Here is a 17,000-nt window from a genome sequence, read left to right as displayed (position 1 = left end):
CTGGCTGCAGGTTAGGAAGCTTATATCTTATTTCCAAAGTTATGTTCTTCTCATGTTTTTGTTTCTGTGTGTGAGAAGCTCTCAAGTCCTGGGATCACAGGCAGTAGATGCTTGGCCAGGTATTTTATATAATGTAAACCAACAAATGTAGATCCATAGTAAAAATAATTCTGAGAGAACTAGAATTCTAGTTATAAGTGAAAACTGATGCTTAAACTTGTCCTCACTGAGACATCTGTATGCTCACGTTCACTGAGTCATTATCATAGCAGATAAAATAGAGTCCACTGGAGAACTACAAACAGAGGAATGGACAAAATATGTTATGATAAACATGGAGGTTAAAATATTAGACATTCAAAGCAAGTATTGTCATTTGTGGTAACTTGGCTGTCTGCACTCAGAGCATTTATGTTATACTAAACCATCTGGGTAAAAGAAAAAAAAAAACACGAAGTTATCCTATTTAAATAAGTGTCATGTCCAAAAACTGATCTCACAAGAGTAAGGATTAGGATTTGGTTCATCAGGGGCTGCAGGCAGAGAATGGTAGGCTGATTCTTTGATCAAGACATACAATTTCAGGCTTGTAGAGTATGGTGGCTGTAGTTACTACCTATGTGAACTAGCTTAGTTTAGCCAAATATGTCTAATTCCATTTAATATAGGTGATAAATGAGTGTCCTCGATAATAATTAAATCAACATGATGCAAACCAAGAAATTAAAGGAGCATGAAATTTTCCTAGAATTACCAAGATTAGACAATTGAGACAAAAGAAAGAAATTCTTACAGAGATATTCATCACCAGAAAATGCCTTTGGTTTAAATGATTCAAAAGTGTGATAGAGATCAAATACAATATAAACTTTATACCTGTTAGGATAAAGAAGATACCTTTCATGTCAGAAACTAAAAGACAGAGGAAGGAAAACTCTCTGAGGTCTTGGATAGCAACTCCCCTCACACTGACCAGACCATTGAATCAGGGCAGTGGGGAGAAACTCCCCAAACATCCAAGGAAAGAAACCATTTCCAGTAATTTCAAATTCAGATAAAGTGACTAATGACTGTTGAATATGCTTCACGCATGGTCACATTACAGCAGGGGAGTAACTACCCATGATGCAACAGATCTTCTCTACATGGTTCTCCTACTGTACTGTACTTGATAAACTAAAACATGCAATTTCCTCTTGCCATGCATGCTTGCAGTGATTCCCCAGCCTTTGAAACTGATTCAGGAAAGAGTTCAGGTAGGGTCCAGAGAGCCCTACTGTCCTCACCAGGGAGATCACAGCAGCACAGAGGGAGGGAAATGGCTTCCAGGTGTTCTCTCAAATGTTGGCTCTTTCTGCATGCAGTCTTACCTGCAGCATCTCTATGGCTGAGTACTCCAACTGATGTTCCAGATCTGAGATGAGGTCTCTCACTGAATCCCTCTGCTTCACCAGCTCATTTTGAGAATCTTCCAGGATATCCTGAATGTCTTCCCACTCTTGCTTCAGCTTCTGCAGCTCATTCTTCTCCTTGGAGTCCAGGAATTCCCGCAGTCCTTTAAACTCTTTCTGAATGGTTTTTGCCTCACTCTGTATTTGGTTCTTCAGGTATAAGAAAAGGGAAACAAATTTAGATTGCCTAATAGGGCTGGAAGACAGAAATCCACTGTTATGACGGGGAGTTCTCACAAGAACTGAGCTTGGGAAGGAAAGGCAGTTTTGGAAATCATCTGTCTCATTTCAGCATCTGTTCATGACATTCCAAAACAAAGATCTTAAGTCACCTTTGCCAAGGCCACCTGAGCCAAAGTGGGTACCTGGGTGTGACTCGGTTTTCACAGAGCTGTCCAAACTCTGTTCCTGCCTGCAATACCCCTGATTCTACCTCTGAACCCTTGATAGACGCTAACCCCAAGAATAGAAGTGTGATTATTCTGAAGCTTCTTCCCAATGGTCACAGTTCCAGAAAGCACCACAGGAGCAAGTCCCAGGACTCAGTGCCATTCTCACCAGGCCCCCGCCATGGTGTCAGCTCCTCACATATCCAGGCTCAGCTGTGATGCACTCTCTGTGCAGCCCCAGCTCCAAGGGAACAGACAGAGAGGACTAATCAAGGCCTCTTGTCCCCATCAGCCTCCAGGGAATGAAGAGCCACGGAGCTTCTTGCCCTTGTTTCTCCCAGGCATCAGGCTGACTCCCTTAGGATGTAGGGTCCCCACTTGCCTTCCAGGAAGTACTCTCTTTTTGAAGGTCATCTTCCCACTGGTCACATCTTTTCTCATTTGCTATCTGCATCTCCAGGGCAGCCTGGAGTATCCGCTGTGGGAGAGGAATTGTAACAGTGTCTAGCTGTGTGCTTAGTAGGACAGCTGCTCCTAGCCAAAGGCCAAGAAACCCTTCTGGAAAGACAGGAGGTCTAAGACTGTTCTCTTTTTAATATCTTGTGCCATGATTTATGCACATAAAGTAGGTAATCTTCATCTTCAGCTCAATTCATTCTCGCATTTACACAAACACAGCCCCATACAGACAGACACAGAAATCTCTCTTAGTCAACCATCCCACCAAGTACACACCTGTCACTTTAATTCTGGCATAAGAAAACTGGGGAAATTTTGTTTGCTCTCCTGGTCTTTCTATAAACATATACATCCATCATAAGTACCCCAACTGGCACTGCAATTTATTTTTGAAGCTGAATCTTATTATGTAGCCCTGGCTGTCCTGGAACTCCTCTGTAGACCTCTATACCCTCAAATTCATCAGCAGTCAGAGTTCTGGAATTGAGTCATGTGACACTACACAGGCCACACATGCACTCTCCTCACTGCCGTATGCCATTCATTTACTAGTCTCACTGTTGATAGTTACTAGACTGAATTTTAGATTGTATGAATGAACCTGACATGAACATTAAAAAAAATCTACATGAAGTGGATATGTCCCATCTGTTACTGGGTCCTGCTCTGTGTCCCACATCCTCCAACTTCCTACCTTGTACTTATCGGCCACCTCTTCAATGAGAGCTGTTTGGTGACCACGGTGTTCCTGAGATCTCTCACAAAGCCAGCAGATGGCCACCATGTCCTTCTCACAGAAGAGTTGGAGTTTCTCTCCATGTTGTGCACAGACATTCACCTTCTGCTCCTCCTCTGGGTTGGACTTGAACTCCTTGAGCCTCTCCACTATGTTGGCCACATGTCGAATAGGCCTCAGATTTCCAAACAGGTAACTAACTCGGCACACAGGGCAGATGCCCTCCCCTTCTTTGCCTTTGCTGGACTCATAGTTCAGAGTGATGCAGGCTCGGCAGAAGATATGGTCACAATCGGCACTCACAGGTTCTTTCAGAAGCTCTAGACAGATGGGACAGGTCACCTCCTCCTTGACCATCCCCAGGACTGATGAGGACATTGTTGCTGTGATGCTGAGTTTGTCTTTCCACACTCTTGACACTTCTGCTCAGGTACCTGTGTGAGTGGGATGACGAGAAGGGGGACAAATGAGAAAGGGAAACTCAGCACTGAACATTGTAGAGATCAATGAATGCCTTCGATGATAAGGGAAAAGAACAAAAGAAAGAGATTCGGAGAGAAGTTCAGTGACATGGCACAAGGAGCATGTTGTCACACTACTGTATTTCTACTGCACTTCATCACAAATGACAAAGGTCAGAAATAGGATTGTTATTTCCTTTTACTGAAGATCAGGAAGATCGTGGTTCCTTCCTATGGCCTTGTGGGTTCAACCTTCTACCTTTCGTTTTCTTTCCCAGGACAAAATCACATCTTCAGTGTTACAAGTATCAAAATATTCATGTCTCCCCTGCTGTACTTCCTCCTTCATCAGCACCAGTCAGTGTGAGACTCTGATCCTCTCCTTACCAGTCTCTTACCAGAGAGCCTGGTGCTGACTTTGAGTGTACACAGTCCATCTCCCGATGCACATAGGCAACAATTTTTCCTTTTGTTTAAGAGTGTTTATTACTCTGTAGAAGATCCTAGATCTGTTCCTTGCACTCACATGAAGTATGTCATAGCTGTTTGTAAATTCAGGAATCCAGCAGCTGTGACCACCCCAACCATCCTTTCAAATGTGTATACACGCAGGGAGACCTACAAATACTCAATTGAAAGCAAAATTAAACATTGTTTACTTTTTTTTTTCTAGTAGTGTTTGGATTTTACCCTCGGTTTCTGGCCTATGTAGTCTCTGGCTCTTGGTCGCTCATGCAATGTCTGGTATGGGTTCATTCCCTTGGTGCAGGTCTTAAGTCAAATCCGACCTTCGTTGGCTACTGCCAACAGTTCTGTGCCACCACTGTTTTGTAATAGGAGTGGCGGGTCTGCATCCCCGGCACACGGCCGCCTGCATGGCTAGCTTTATACCTGAAATAATTACACGGAAACTGTATTCTTTTAAAAACTGCCTGGTCCTTTAGTTCCAGACTCTTATTGGCTAGCTCTTACATATTGATCTAACCCATTTCTAATATTCTATGTAGCTCCACGAGCTGGCTTACCAGGAAAGATCTTAACCTGCGTCTGTCTGAAGTGGGAGAATCATGGCGACTGCCTGACTTGGCTTCTTTCTCCCAGCATTCTGTCTGTTTACTCCACCTACCTAAGGGATGGCCTATCAAATGGGCCAAGGCAGTTTTCTTTATTAATTAATCAATGAAAGCAACAGATAAACACAAGACCCACCTCCATCATTTCCCCTTTTTCTGTTGAAACAAAAAAGAAAGGCTTACATTTAACATAGTAAAATTACATATAACAAAACAGTTATCAAGCAAGAATTACTACAATATTTATATCTATTTTATCTTTTATCATAACTAAGGAAAACATTAACTATCTATATATTCTTCAACTTCATCAAAGACTCCAGAAGTATATAAAACTACCTAAGTAAACAAGAGATAAGCAACTTCTAAAACTCTAGAAATAACAGAGACATCTTGCTTCCTGGACAGTCACTCAAAGTTCTTCTCTACCATCGGGGCATCCATCTTCAGCCTACTGGCCCATAGTTTCCAGCAGACATTTCTATGAAGCAGGAAATTCCAAAGACAGTTTAGTCACTTTCTGCTGTATCCTGCAGAATGTCTCGCAGACTCTTTCATGAGTCAGGAACCCCGAAAGACCATTTCACCTTTTGGCAAGTTCAGCAGTCCTCTTTCTGCAGGTTCTTCGCGTCCAGTTTATGCAAAAGTCCAGGCAAGTGCAGTATCTTGCCCAAATGGCTATCAAACTCCATAAGGAGCCTCTTCGATGCCCATCTTCCTCTTGAAGTAGATTGGTGCTGCCAGGAGCAGATGTGTCTCATTGTCATGAAAAGTCCTAAGTTATTAAAACATTTAAATGCCTTTTTCTGCAGTCTTTGAAAGATATGAAGAATGCCTATCTAACTGAAATATATCTCTATATATCTAGAAAATCTAACTAACATGATTACAAATTTGACTATTATTGATGATTATCCATTAGCAACCTATATTTCGTAATTATACATTACATTTTTAAATGAACTACACAATCACAATACCTTAATCAAGATCAGAAATACATATACATATAACAAAATTGACCTTAAAATCCACACCAATGCAAATTATTCATATCTATATCATATCCCCCTTTAAATGTAAAAGAACATTTATAAACAATATTTGGGAACATGGGCGCAGTTTATTCTCTCCAAACTGCTTCCTGCTGAATGTGAGCGCTGTTTATCAGATCGTTTAGGGTGTAACCTGTGTGCCAGGTTTATCTCAGTTGGCATTTGAGCGAAGTAATTTTTTTGAGGGTGTTCACAGCAACCTTTCAGGAGGGCATGGTCTATCATACAATACTGGGATAGACGTAATCCATAGGGTCTCATCCTCTGTGAAAACAAAAGAAGACCCTTTCCAAAGCATCATATCCTTAAACCCAAATTCTGAAATCATGATACATTTAGAACATACATGTAGTTTGGCAGACCACACAATGAAATGTCTCTCTGTATTTAGCTCCTTCACAGTCAAAAATTTTAAAGAAAACACAATAATACAAAGAATCCAGACTCTGTGTGAATTTTCCATTTCTACGTGGCTTATTTTTCTTTATTTCTTTTAATCTATAACTATCTGTACTATGTCTCTTTAAAGACTTTATCCTATTTTTTTTAGGACATTAACTTTATTCTCTCTATATTTTTTCTCTCCCTCAAGCCTACGTACATTCATCCAACACTGTGACTCATTTATGTCTGAATCTGTTTTATTGTGAATCTGTAATTTTTTTTACTATCCAGGAGCATTTCTTAAAATGTTAAGCAGTTCTTAAAAACTTTTGTTGCACCATGTATAAGTAATACGGTACTGCCTGTTTACTGCCAGTCTAAACCTTAACTGCACTGTTATTATGGTAATTACGGTAGTTCCTGCCTGAGACCAGCACAGTTCAGCAGGGCAGAGCTGAGCTGCTCCTGCCTCAGAGTCATTTGGTGTCCCTGAGCCACACACAGTTACAGGCACACAGCAGTCCACATTGCCATCAAGCAAGCCATAGGGCTTTACTCCAAATGCTCCAATCAAAAGCTCTGTCTCCCGCAGGACTCAGATAGAGAGCGCAATGGCGGTACAGCCCAGAAAGCCGGCATTTTAAAACAGCCAGTTTTTTCCTGCTGCTGCGTCAGGAAATTTCTTTGTGGTACGCAACCCACAAACAGCAAAAAGCTGTCTTAAATTCTCTGTCTTTTTTAAGCCCTTTCAGGTTTTACGTGGAGTTCATTAGCACGTTGGGTGCCACTCTGTTGTAATAGGAGCTGCCCCCAGGACCCGGCCGCCCACATGGCTAGCTTTATACCTGAAATAATTACACGGAAACTGTATTCTTTTAAACACTGCCTGGCCCATTAGTTCCAGCCTCTTATTGGATAGCTCTTAAATATTGATCTAACCCATATCTAATATTCTGTGTAGCACCACGAGCTGGCTTACCAGGAAAGATCTTAACCTGCATATGTCTGAAGTGGGAGAATCATGGCGACTGCCTGACTTGGCTTCTTTCTCCCAGCATTCTGTCTGTTTACTCCACCTACCTAAGGGCTGGCTTATCAAATGGGCCAAGGCAGTTTTCTTTATTAATTAACCAATGAAAGCAACAGATAGATATAAGACCCACCTCCATCACCACTGCCCTAGCATATTTCGTAGGCAGGACAGACTGTAGGTGAAGGCTTTGTGACTTGGTTGGTGTTTGCATTTCTTTTGGTAGCCTGAAGAGGACCTTCCTTCACCAGAGAGGCTAGATGTAGAGGTGAAGGATCCGTGTAAGCACCAGCTCAACTTCTTCAAGTTCAGTGAATTCTGTGGGTGTGCTCCTAGGCAAGGAGATTCCACCGTCATTTTCTAGAGGGCATCCCTTTGTCTTATGAGGCATGATTAAAAAAACACAGAGACAAATATTGAGGTTCAATCCGAAGATCAGAAAAGCGAAACAGCCAGTGACTGGCTCTTACCTCTACCTCAGTCCTAAATGGTGATCCTGCCTCCAGGAATCTCAGGATGAGCCTGAGTCTGAGCTATCACCTCCTGTTTTATAATCCTCTTTAATTCTGGGTTTACTGGCAAGCACAACTACTGCCTGGTTTCTATGGCAAACTAGTGTGGCTACTGGGATTAAAGGTGTGTATCATTGTTGCTTTGATTGTAAGGCTGACCAGTGGGGCTGTTTTACTCTCTGATTTTCAGGCAAGCTTTAGTTATTAAAATACAAATCAAATCCACTACAGTCTTTTCAAAAGTTTTGATTGCTTGGGGTTTTCCGTGTGATCCCCTTGGCCAACAATTCTATTGAATGCAACCAAATCGACCACTGGAAGCCTTGTTTGGTGACAAGCGATGGCCTGTTGGGACTTCATATTCTCCATTAGTAGGGGACCTCATTACTATTTGTTAATATATTTTAGGACGTATCTATTGCAGTAGGTTGCTGTATCATCCTCCAAATGCTCCCACATTCCAGCAAAATTTATCTTTTATAAAAAAAGATACTAAGTGAAAAAAACTAGGTTCATTCAGTTCAAACAATATGGCTACAGACAGATTGTTTGCTTTGTGGCTGGGGTATGTGACAGATAAGGAAAACTTCATTCTGTGTAGACATCTATTCTATAATCCTAAAAAGAAGCTCCTGGCTACTCTCACTCCTTGCTAACCTCCCCCAAATTGTAAAAGTGCTATGAGATAAGTAACTGCTTCCTCTGGCTCCAGGAACCCACTTACTGCTGTGTGAGAGAGCTCCTCACAGCTGAGGGAGTTCAAGCAGTTTCTCACTCAGCTACACATTCCACACAAATGAGATAATTGGCTGTCCACCTTAAAACACCCCGCCTCCAGCCTCATGTGTGATAAGTCTTTGATTTGTTCTTTAGGCTGTTGTTGGCCTACTAGGAATAATTAATAAATTCAGGTAATTACAATTTAAATTGAGTCTGTGGTCTTTTCCTGGTGAATTTGAGCTCTGTAATGTTATGCCGAAATCTGCAAAGTCCCCACAAAAGTCAACAAGAAAACCAAGAGTCCCATATGTAAAAGCAAAGAGCCTTTAGTTTGATAAAGTCTGCAAACTTGATCTCTCTGCATGTCTGACGTATTGTAACAAACGGAGATTCCCAAGCTCAATTAGAATTGAGTTTTTATAGTAGTAAGGTGGGGGTGACATGGTCTCTGAGATTCAGGACCTCTGGATGACATTTGCCTAGGGTTGTCTTTGTGAATGTGTGCTGGCAGGTGATCCTATCTACAGCTTTGAGTATTCTGTTCTTGGGCAGTGGTTGGGTAATCTCAGCTTGAAGTTCCTCCTGCAATGAGGCATTGCTTTAGGGTAAACTACTGAGACTCAGGCCTCTTATTAAATTTATGGATGGTCAGAGTTCTACTCTGGCAGGTGATAATGGTTGGAAGTAAAGAACTTCCCATGGGTGACCTGCCCATACTTAGCTTACCATGGCTGACCCCTACAGAAACACGTAAAACACTTTTTTTATTTATTCACTTTTTATTGTGTTTACATCCTGACCACAGTTTCCCCTCCCTCCTCTCCTCCTAGTCCTACTCCCAAGCTCTTCCCTTCCACCCTCCCATCAACTACTTCTCCCATTATGTTCATCAAAGGCAGGCCTCCCATGGATGTCAACCAGCCATGGCCTATCAAGTAGCAGGTAAAAGCATTTTTTTTTTATGATGAAACTTGAAAGTACTGAAATCATATAAAAAATGGTTCTTTTTCCAAATAGGTTGGGCAAAAAAATTGTCCCAGGACTCATTTACAAAGTAGCATTTTCTAGAACAACTTAATGTGTACTCACTATATGCTGGCAAGTTTAAAACCTGGAGAACTCTAATGTGTGCATTGTAATATCTCCTAACATATGACAGTAAAGAGAGTCGATGCCGAAGGTCAGGAGGGAGGGGTCCACAGCTGATGAAGAGCAGGGGAGAGCTAAGGGAAAGAGGATGGGCTCATGACAGTCCTCCAATCAACCTGGACACAGGCCTGGCCCATGTCCTCTGGTGTCTACATTAGCTTGGGTGGAGCTGTGATTCCCTGTTCCCTGTCCTTTTTGTGGCTCTCAGGATCTTCCTATCAACAGACATCTTTCAGTCTTTATAGCATTAAAATCAGTCAGGAGCTTGTGCTGTTCTGAAAGGCAGAAATGTCCTGGGGCTGCAGTGTTCACCTGTAACCCCAGTGTCTAGGGAGGGTGGCACAGGTCTTTTAGATGAGGTTAGCCTGGGCTATATAAGGGTACGGTGTCCCAAATGAAAAGAAAGGCTGTGACTTCAGTAAGTGTGGGATTCCAGTGTTCTCACACACAGTCTCTTTCTTCCCCTGTCACCTCTTCTGTGTCTTTCTTGGAATCGAATCCTGCGCCTAGCAGAAACTGGAAAGTGCCTGCCAACCCACGAATTGCACTATGTGATAATCAAGAACACCATTTGGGTCTCTCTCTCTCTCTCTCTCTCTCTCTCTTTCTTCTTTCTTTCTTTCTTTCTTTCTTTCTTTCTTTCTTTCTTTCTTTCTTTCTTTCTTTTTCTCTTCCTTCCTTCCTTCCTTTCTTCTTCTTTTTTAAAGACATTATCTTTTGGATCCTAAGGGATGCCTTGGAGATTTGAGTTTTCTGCATCATCTTTCTTTGTAGCAGGAATTACTAGTCTGAATTTCATTCAGGCATGCAGACATGGATTATGGGAAAGACAGGCATGGGTAATGATCTTTAAGTAACATTAACAATTGTCTACAGACTTGAGGCTTTAAACAGTACAAGTAAATGTATGAGAGTCTTCAGAAAGATTGGGACTTCTAATTACAGAGACAGAAGCAAAGGGAGTGATAACATAGAACCATCGGTAAATACACTATTACACAGCAAGACCTTTAACTCCACATTCAGACACCACTCTGGCTTTACTCCAACTGTGCAATTTGAAATTTCTTTGCCAAGGCCACATCTTCCTCAGCCCCCACCCCAGCACTCAGCAAGGAGCCAGCAGTTCTTCTTTCCTGGCCCTTATCAGTTTCAAATTAAACTCACCAGAGCAAAGAGTGTTTTCTTCCAAATTCTGCCCTCTAGATTTGCTCTGAGGTCTTCAGACACCAACCAAGAGATCCTGAATTTGTGAAGAGGAACAAATAGAGGCTACAGTGTCCTGAGGACTCTGTCCCTAAGTCTGATCTCTGATGAGCCAGAAGAGAAATGAAAGTTAAGACTTTTAGGGTTGAAACTGAGAAATAGAAACTAAATAACTACCAGCCAATGGGATGCTAGCAAATTGACATCTGGGGTTTTACTATCAGAGGAAGTCAGTTCCCCTATGTCAGCTCTGACTTCCCCAAACTTAGGACACAGTGCTACAGGAATTTGTCAGGGTAGTTGTTCAGGCTCATGTTACAATCATCTAAAAATGTCTTGATTCTCTGGAAAGCTGCCCCTATGGAAAGAAAGCCTTTGCCCTGGAGGAGGAAGCTGCAGTTCAGGGCAGCTGCACACAATGAAGATTCCCACCCAGCAGGGACAGGGTGGGAGGAGCCCCATGCAGAGCCCTGCAGAGACACTTCCCACACTTATAGCAGTGAAACTAGCAAGCTGCAGGGGCTCTCCAGCTGCCCAGGGGTGTCCTGCAGATTAGGTGTTCTGTTGCTGCCCAGAGCAGGGCCTCTTCCCAGTCCTGATCTGATGCATTCATTACATCCCTTCTAGGAATTCCTCCCCAGAATGTCTCTGCAGGTCCACATTTGAGTTAGGGTTTCTGCTGTTCTTTTGGAGACAAGGCCACGCATGCGCAGAAAATACAGCCTCAGTGGACTATGAATCCCAGCGGTACAATGGAAAGCCACGCACGCGCAGGACATTTTCTCCCAGACACACCTGAACTCCCCCTTAAAATGGAGGGACACCTTAATCCGCCCCCTTTTTTCCCCCTCTTTCCTTTCGTCTCTTCACCCCCGTCCCTTACCTGTTGTCCCCATTAAAGTTCGCCCACATGGGACCCTGCGTGTCTCGTCTCTCCTTCCCCAACCCCGCATAAAATAAAAAAATAATAACATTTTGGTGCTGCCAAGCTCGAGGGAATTCCTCACTGGATTCACCTGTCACATCCGAAACCGTTCATCCCCACGGCTCAAGACAATCCTCCTTACAAGGTAACTCAGACGGGACCGTGTTCCCTCAAGTTCCGAAGGACAACAGGTCCAACCCCCTCTACTCCAGCCTAAGGAAAGCAATGGTCTCATTTTTCATTTAATCCTCCTGTGCTAATACACCCTCCCTTCTCTAAATTTCTAAATAACCATCCAGTTGTCTCTACAGAAATCATCATCAAACACGGAGCCAAGAGGTTTAGGTGATAAGCAAATTCTTAACAAAGTTCCTGACATAACAGGTTCGTCACTGACTGCAGCAGTGACCCCTAAAATGTTAAGGAATATATGATTAAAATCTATTTCTTTTAAGACATTTTCTTTAAGCTCCAAGACACCAGCCTGACCCACCTGGACAAAGCAGACACAAGCGGAACGGAATAAGTATCATTCAATTAATGGAATAAGTATCATTTACTTTTTTTATTCTTAACCCTTGGCCTCCTAAAGCCACCCCCCCACCCCAAATTTCCCCTCTAACTTTTTTCTCTCTACTAATGCGACTTTTGTTTTCCAGCATCTTAACGATGACCCAGCTACTTAAGAGCCAGACAGATGCGATCTCCAGACAGATGTGATTTCTTCAATCAGCCTTGATGCCAGCGGACAAAACATCAACAATACATCATCAGGACAATCCCTCGACGCCCAAAGTCAGCAGAAAGCAGTCATGAGAGACCGGGCTACTCCCCTATTCCCTACCCGTTAAGACCCTCAACCCCCCTCAATTTTTTTTAATAAAACCAAAAGGGTGAAATGCTGTTCTTTTGGAGACAAGGCCATGCATGCGCAGAAAATACAGCCTCTAAGTGGACTATGAATCCCAGCGGTACAATGGAAAGCCACGCACGCTCAGGACATTTTCTCCCAGACACACTTGAACTCCCCCTTAAAATGGAGGGACACCTTAATCCGCCCCTTTTTTCCCCCTCTTTCCTTTCGTCTCTTCACCCCCGTCCCTTACCTGTTGTCCCCATTAAAGTTCGCCCATGTGGGACCCCGCGTGTCTCATCTCTCCTTCCCCAACCCTGCATAAAATAAAAAAATAATAACAGTTTCTATTACAGACAGTTGCCTGAGATACATGAAAACTATCTAAAAACAGAAATGCTGTATCAGGGAAATTAGCCATCCCCATTTTCAGTCTCACCCCCACTTTTGCACGCCTATCTCATTTCTTCCTATATTCTCAGATCTACTAAATTATGACATACACAGTGACAGCAGATATGACAGCGTAGTCTGAGTTTTGTTTAACATACCTATCGCCTCCTCCTCTTTCTATTCTATTTAACTCCCTCACCCTCTCCAGTGCTGAGCCCATGGGCTTTTGCTGTTGTTTTAGTTTGGTCTTTGCACTTCAGAGATTGAACCCAAGACCTTGTGAATGCTAGGCCAGTGTTCCATCCCTGAGCTAAACCCCTAGCCCAAACTCCACATCTTGATGAGGTCAAGAGACTGAACTGTTGCTCTTGCTGTGGAGACAATGGCTGTCAATCAATATTATAATCTGATTCTTTTGAATTGTTAATGATTATATAAAATTATTTACAACTTTCTGGTTTTGTTTTTGAGACTGGACATCCCAGACTGGGCTGGAGCTCTCTCGTGTTCAGGGTGGTCTCCAGCTGCTGGCAGTACTCCTTCCTCAATCTAGCAATGCAGGTGTTAGAGGGATGAGCCACCATCTTTGTCTTTTACAGATCTGAACCAATGCCTCCTCTGTTTCTTCCTAAAGCCTTCTTGGTAATAAAAAACATAAAATCCTCAGACAGCTATCTAGCTCTTCATGAACTTTCTTAGACACAATTCCACTCCTGTCTTTGTGCAAAGATTTGACTTTGTGATCAGGATCTGCCACCAGCCTCGAACCTCAGTGACAAAAATGAAGACGGCCAGGAGAGCACGCTGCTGAACAGTGCAGAAATGTGTGTGAGTCTAACTGTGTCAATACACACTGACATTTATTTCAATACAGGAATGGCTTTCCCATGAAACAATTATGGAAGAAAAATTAACCAAAAAAAAAAAAACCATTGGAGAGATACGAAGATAGAATATTTTTTCTTGAATGAATTTATAATTTAAAATGTAAATAAAATCCTCTGTTATTTTTTGTTTTTTTAAGACAGATTTTCTCTGTAGTTGTGGAGCCTGTTCTGGAACTAGAACTTTTAGGCCAGGCTAGCCTTGAACTAACCGAGATCTGCCTCCCTCTGCCTCTCTAGTGCTCGGATTAAAGGCGTGAGCCACTACTACCCTGATATTTTATAATACAGGTATTATAATTCTTCAAACAAAGCATGGTGATGTTTTGAGTGGCTGATGCATTCTCTGCCAGCATGTAGTGCTAGAATTTCCAATCTACATGCTGCCCTGTAACTGCCTCTCTGCTGTCACTCATAGAGAAACGATGGAGCTCCACTCAAAATGAGTCCCCAGGAGTTGCATTGCTGGTACCACACTAACCTAAGTGAGTTCTCATGGCAGGGCATCCTATGTTGTGTCACATGTCTGTCCTGCCTCCTGCCTGGAAATTAGCCTGGCTGCAGGCACTTGCTGTGAACCTACCTCTCCATCCTACAAAGTCTGAGTCTTGTTCTTCAGCCACAGGGACCCTGATGCTCTCCAGAGATTTCTCTATTTAGTCTTCTTTGGTAGTGGGACCTGAGCTCTCTGGGAGCAGTCACCATGGAGGGTCTTCTATCTCTCTCCCTCCCCTTCTGCCCCCTCTCTATTTATCGCAATCTGACTCCAAATAAACTCCTTTTACCCACCAATTCTCCATTGTGTCCCCTTGAACCAACTACCTCATCCAGAACCTGGAACATTCCTCTTTAAAGGTGAGACAAAATGCAGCAGGGTCTGACTTTGTAACTGAGGCTGGGTCAGAGACACAGCAACCTCCTGTCTCTGCCTCTTGAGTGCTGGGACTGCATCAAAACAATTATGTCTGGCTCTGGTGCTCAGCCTCAACAATCCTTTATTACAGTAACAGTGAGAAGGAAACAAACAGACACCATGTTGAATACCACTGACATGGTAAGTTCCTAGAAGCATTCTATGGTTCACATTTCACAAAACAGCACAAGGGAAGTTTACGGCATCACTGGCATCTCCATCATTCACTGTAAAATGGAAGTCATAGGATTTCCATATTTGATAAGAAACGAGTGTAGCACCACTACAATTATCCTGTCAAAAATAAATGTGAAAACCAAAATATAATCATGGATATCTACAGCATATTAGAGTAAATTTGACATCAGGAATGAGAAATCTTCATGTGTCCCTTCTCCGGACTTTTGCATGAAATCAGAACATAAACTCAGTAATTATCAGAACAACCATCTATGGAGTGTTCACTGGATGCTTTGTATGCATTGAACTTCCTTTTCAAACACTGACATAACTCATTTTAGATTTGGGAATGTTTCTAGGCCTACGTGTACTGCATATGTGTCAACACAGAGGATAATCTGTAGGTCAGAGTTGGCTGCCTCCTTCTTCCATGTGGGTTAAGTGATGGAACTCAGGTCACTGGGCTTGGAGGACGATGCTTTTACCATCAGAGCTTTCTAACATATCCAGATTTATTTTCTCACACTGACTTATAGTATGTGTATACTCTATAGAAATAAAAATAAAAAACAACAAATAATAACAAAAAAAAAACCAAAAACAAAAATCCCATAAAGCATAGGCTTTTGAGGTTGCTATTCAGGGTTACACTTCTATGTGGAGTGGCAGGATTAGAACCCAGCTACTCTGAACACAGTCTTAGCGTCTTGACTGAAGTTTTTTGTCCCACTCGGTTCTGCAGCCATTAAGCCCCAAAGAATCAAACAGATGTCTCCATAAGTTATAAACTGATTGGCCCATCAGCTCAGGCTTCTTCTTAACTAATTCTTATAACTTACATTAGCCCATAATACTTATCTGAGTTAGCCACGTGGCTTGGTACCTTTTTTGGTGAGGCAGTCACATTTTGCTTCCTCTGAGGCTGGGTCACGACTGCAGACTGCACTTCTCTCTTCCCAGCTTTCTTGTTGCCCTGCCTCTACTTCCTGTCTGGCTACGGGGCGATCAGTATTAATTTCACAAGTACAAGAAACAAATCTTTACAGGGTGAAACCATTGCCCCACAGCATTAGTGTTTATTATTAGAGGTGATTCTTTCTTAAGTTGATGAAGCACAGCAATATGGTTAAATTAACCTACAACCAAGGGCTCATTCTTAGGTTAAAGAGACACCTACATATAATTTTCAAAACTAATAGAAGAGATGGAGAGGAACTTTGTAGTTGGAAGCTGCTTGTTTATTCCTAGCTATCCTGACCAGAATAATCACACAGAAGCTATGGTAATTATAACATTGCTTGGTCTATTAGCTCAGATTTCATATTAACTAACTCTTATATCTTCAAGTAATCCATTTCTATTAATCTGTGTATCATCATGAGGCTGTGGCTTACTGGTACAGGTTTAGGGCATCTCTTTCCTTTGGCAGCTAATTGGCATCTCTCTGACTTCACCTACTCTCCCTCTCTATATATATCTCATCTATCCTGGCTATGTTCTGCTCTTCATTAAGCCAAATCATCTCTATTCATTAGCAATAAAAGCAAGACATATACAGAAGTACATCCCATATCAGTACTTTCTGTCATCTTCTGTCAGTGACAGAGGATTGGGGTTGTGGAGACTTGGCAGAGCTGAGACAAGTGGGTCAGGGGAAGACCACCACCTCAGCATACACAAGGCCCTTGCTTCCATCTGTGGCACCACAAAACAGGAAGTATGGGTTATCAGAGGTCTTACCTCACCGTGTGAGGAAGAAACATTGTCTTTGAGAATTTGGGAAATGATGAATTATTATTACCTTGTAAACAGACATGCAATTGGATTAAGGAAAAGAATCCATACTGGTTTGTATTGATAAGGGAAGGTTATTAAAATAGAAGGACCAAATGGGAGTGCCAGTGCTCACTTATTAGGGCAAGGTCACCTCATATGGCTGCAGGGAACAGAAGCAGTCTCAGGTAAAGGGACCACAGCAAGATAAAGGCTGTGACAAATTTATTGAGAGCAATCAGACTTTTATACTTTTATAAGAAACAGATCATAGTGACTACTGCCAGGATCAATGCAATTTGCTTCTCAAGAAACAATGAAGATTGCAGGTTATACAGGGTACCCAAGATTAATGTCTAATACCTATTGTCCTGTCAAATTTCCATGCTTCTTTGACTATTAGGGGGAACAAACAGAGAATGCAATATAGTCTGAATGTTTCATGCCTGAGTGA

The 17,000-nt window shown here is 42.3% G+C and overlaps 1 protein-coding gene across 1 annotated transcript in view; it reads right to left on the bottom strand.

Annotated features, from left to right (window-relative positions):
- The window catches only part of LOC130879082 (tripartite motif-containing protein 30A-like), a 61,587-nt gene extending 50,988 nt beyond the window's left edge, over positions 1-10,599 (bottom strand). Inside the window, exons 1-4 of the mRNA XM_057777092.1 lie at positions 10,587-10,599; positions 2,994-3,469; positions 2,223-2,318; positions 1,371-1,601 (exon numbers count right to left, since the gene is read on the bottom strand). Coding sequence (XP_057633075.1) covers positions 1,371-1,601; positions 2,223-2,318; positions 2,994-3,413 — 747 coding nt within the window. The 5' untranslated portion in view covers positions 3,414-3,469; positions 10,587-10,599. The remainder of the gene's footprint in view (positions 1-1,370; positions 1,602-2,222; positions 2,319-2,993; positions 3,470-10,586) is intronic.
- Positions 10,600-17,000: the final 6,401 nt, after the last annotated feature.

This window comes from Chionomys nivalis, chromosome 8 (genome assembly GCF_950005125.1).
Source record: "Chionomys nivalis chromosome 8, mChiNiv1.1, whole genome shotgun sequence".
Taxonomy (NCBI): Eukaryota; Metazoa; Chordata; class Mammalia; order Rodentia; family Cricetidae; genus Chionomys; species Chionomys nivalis.
This window is presented reverse-complemented; position numbering and strand designations above follow the sequence as displayed.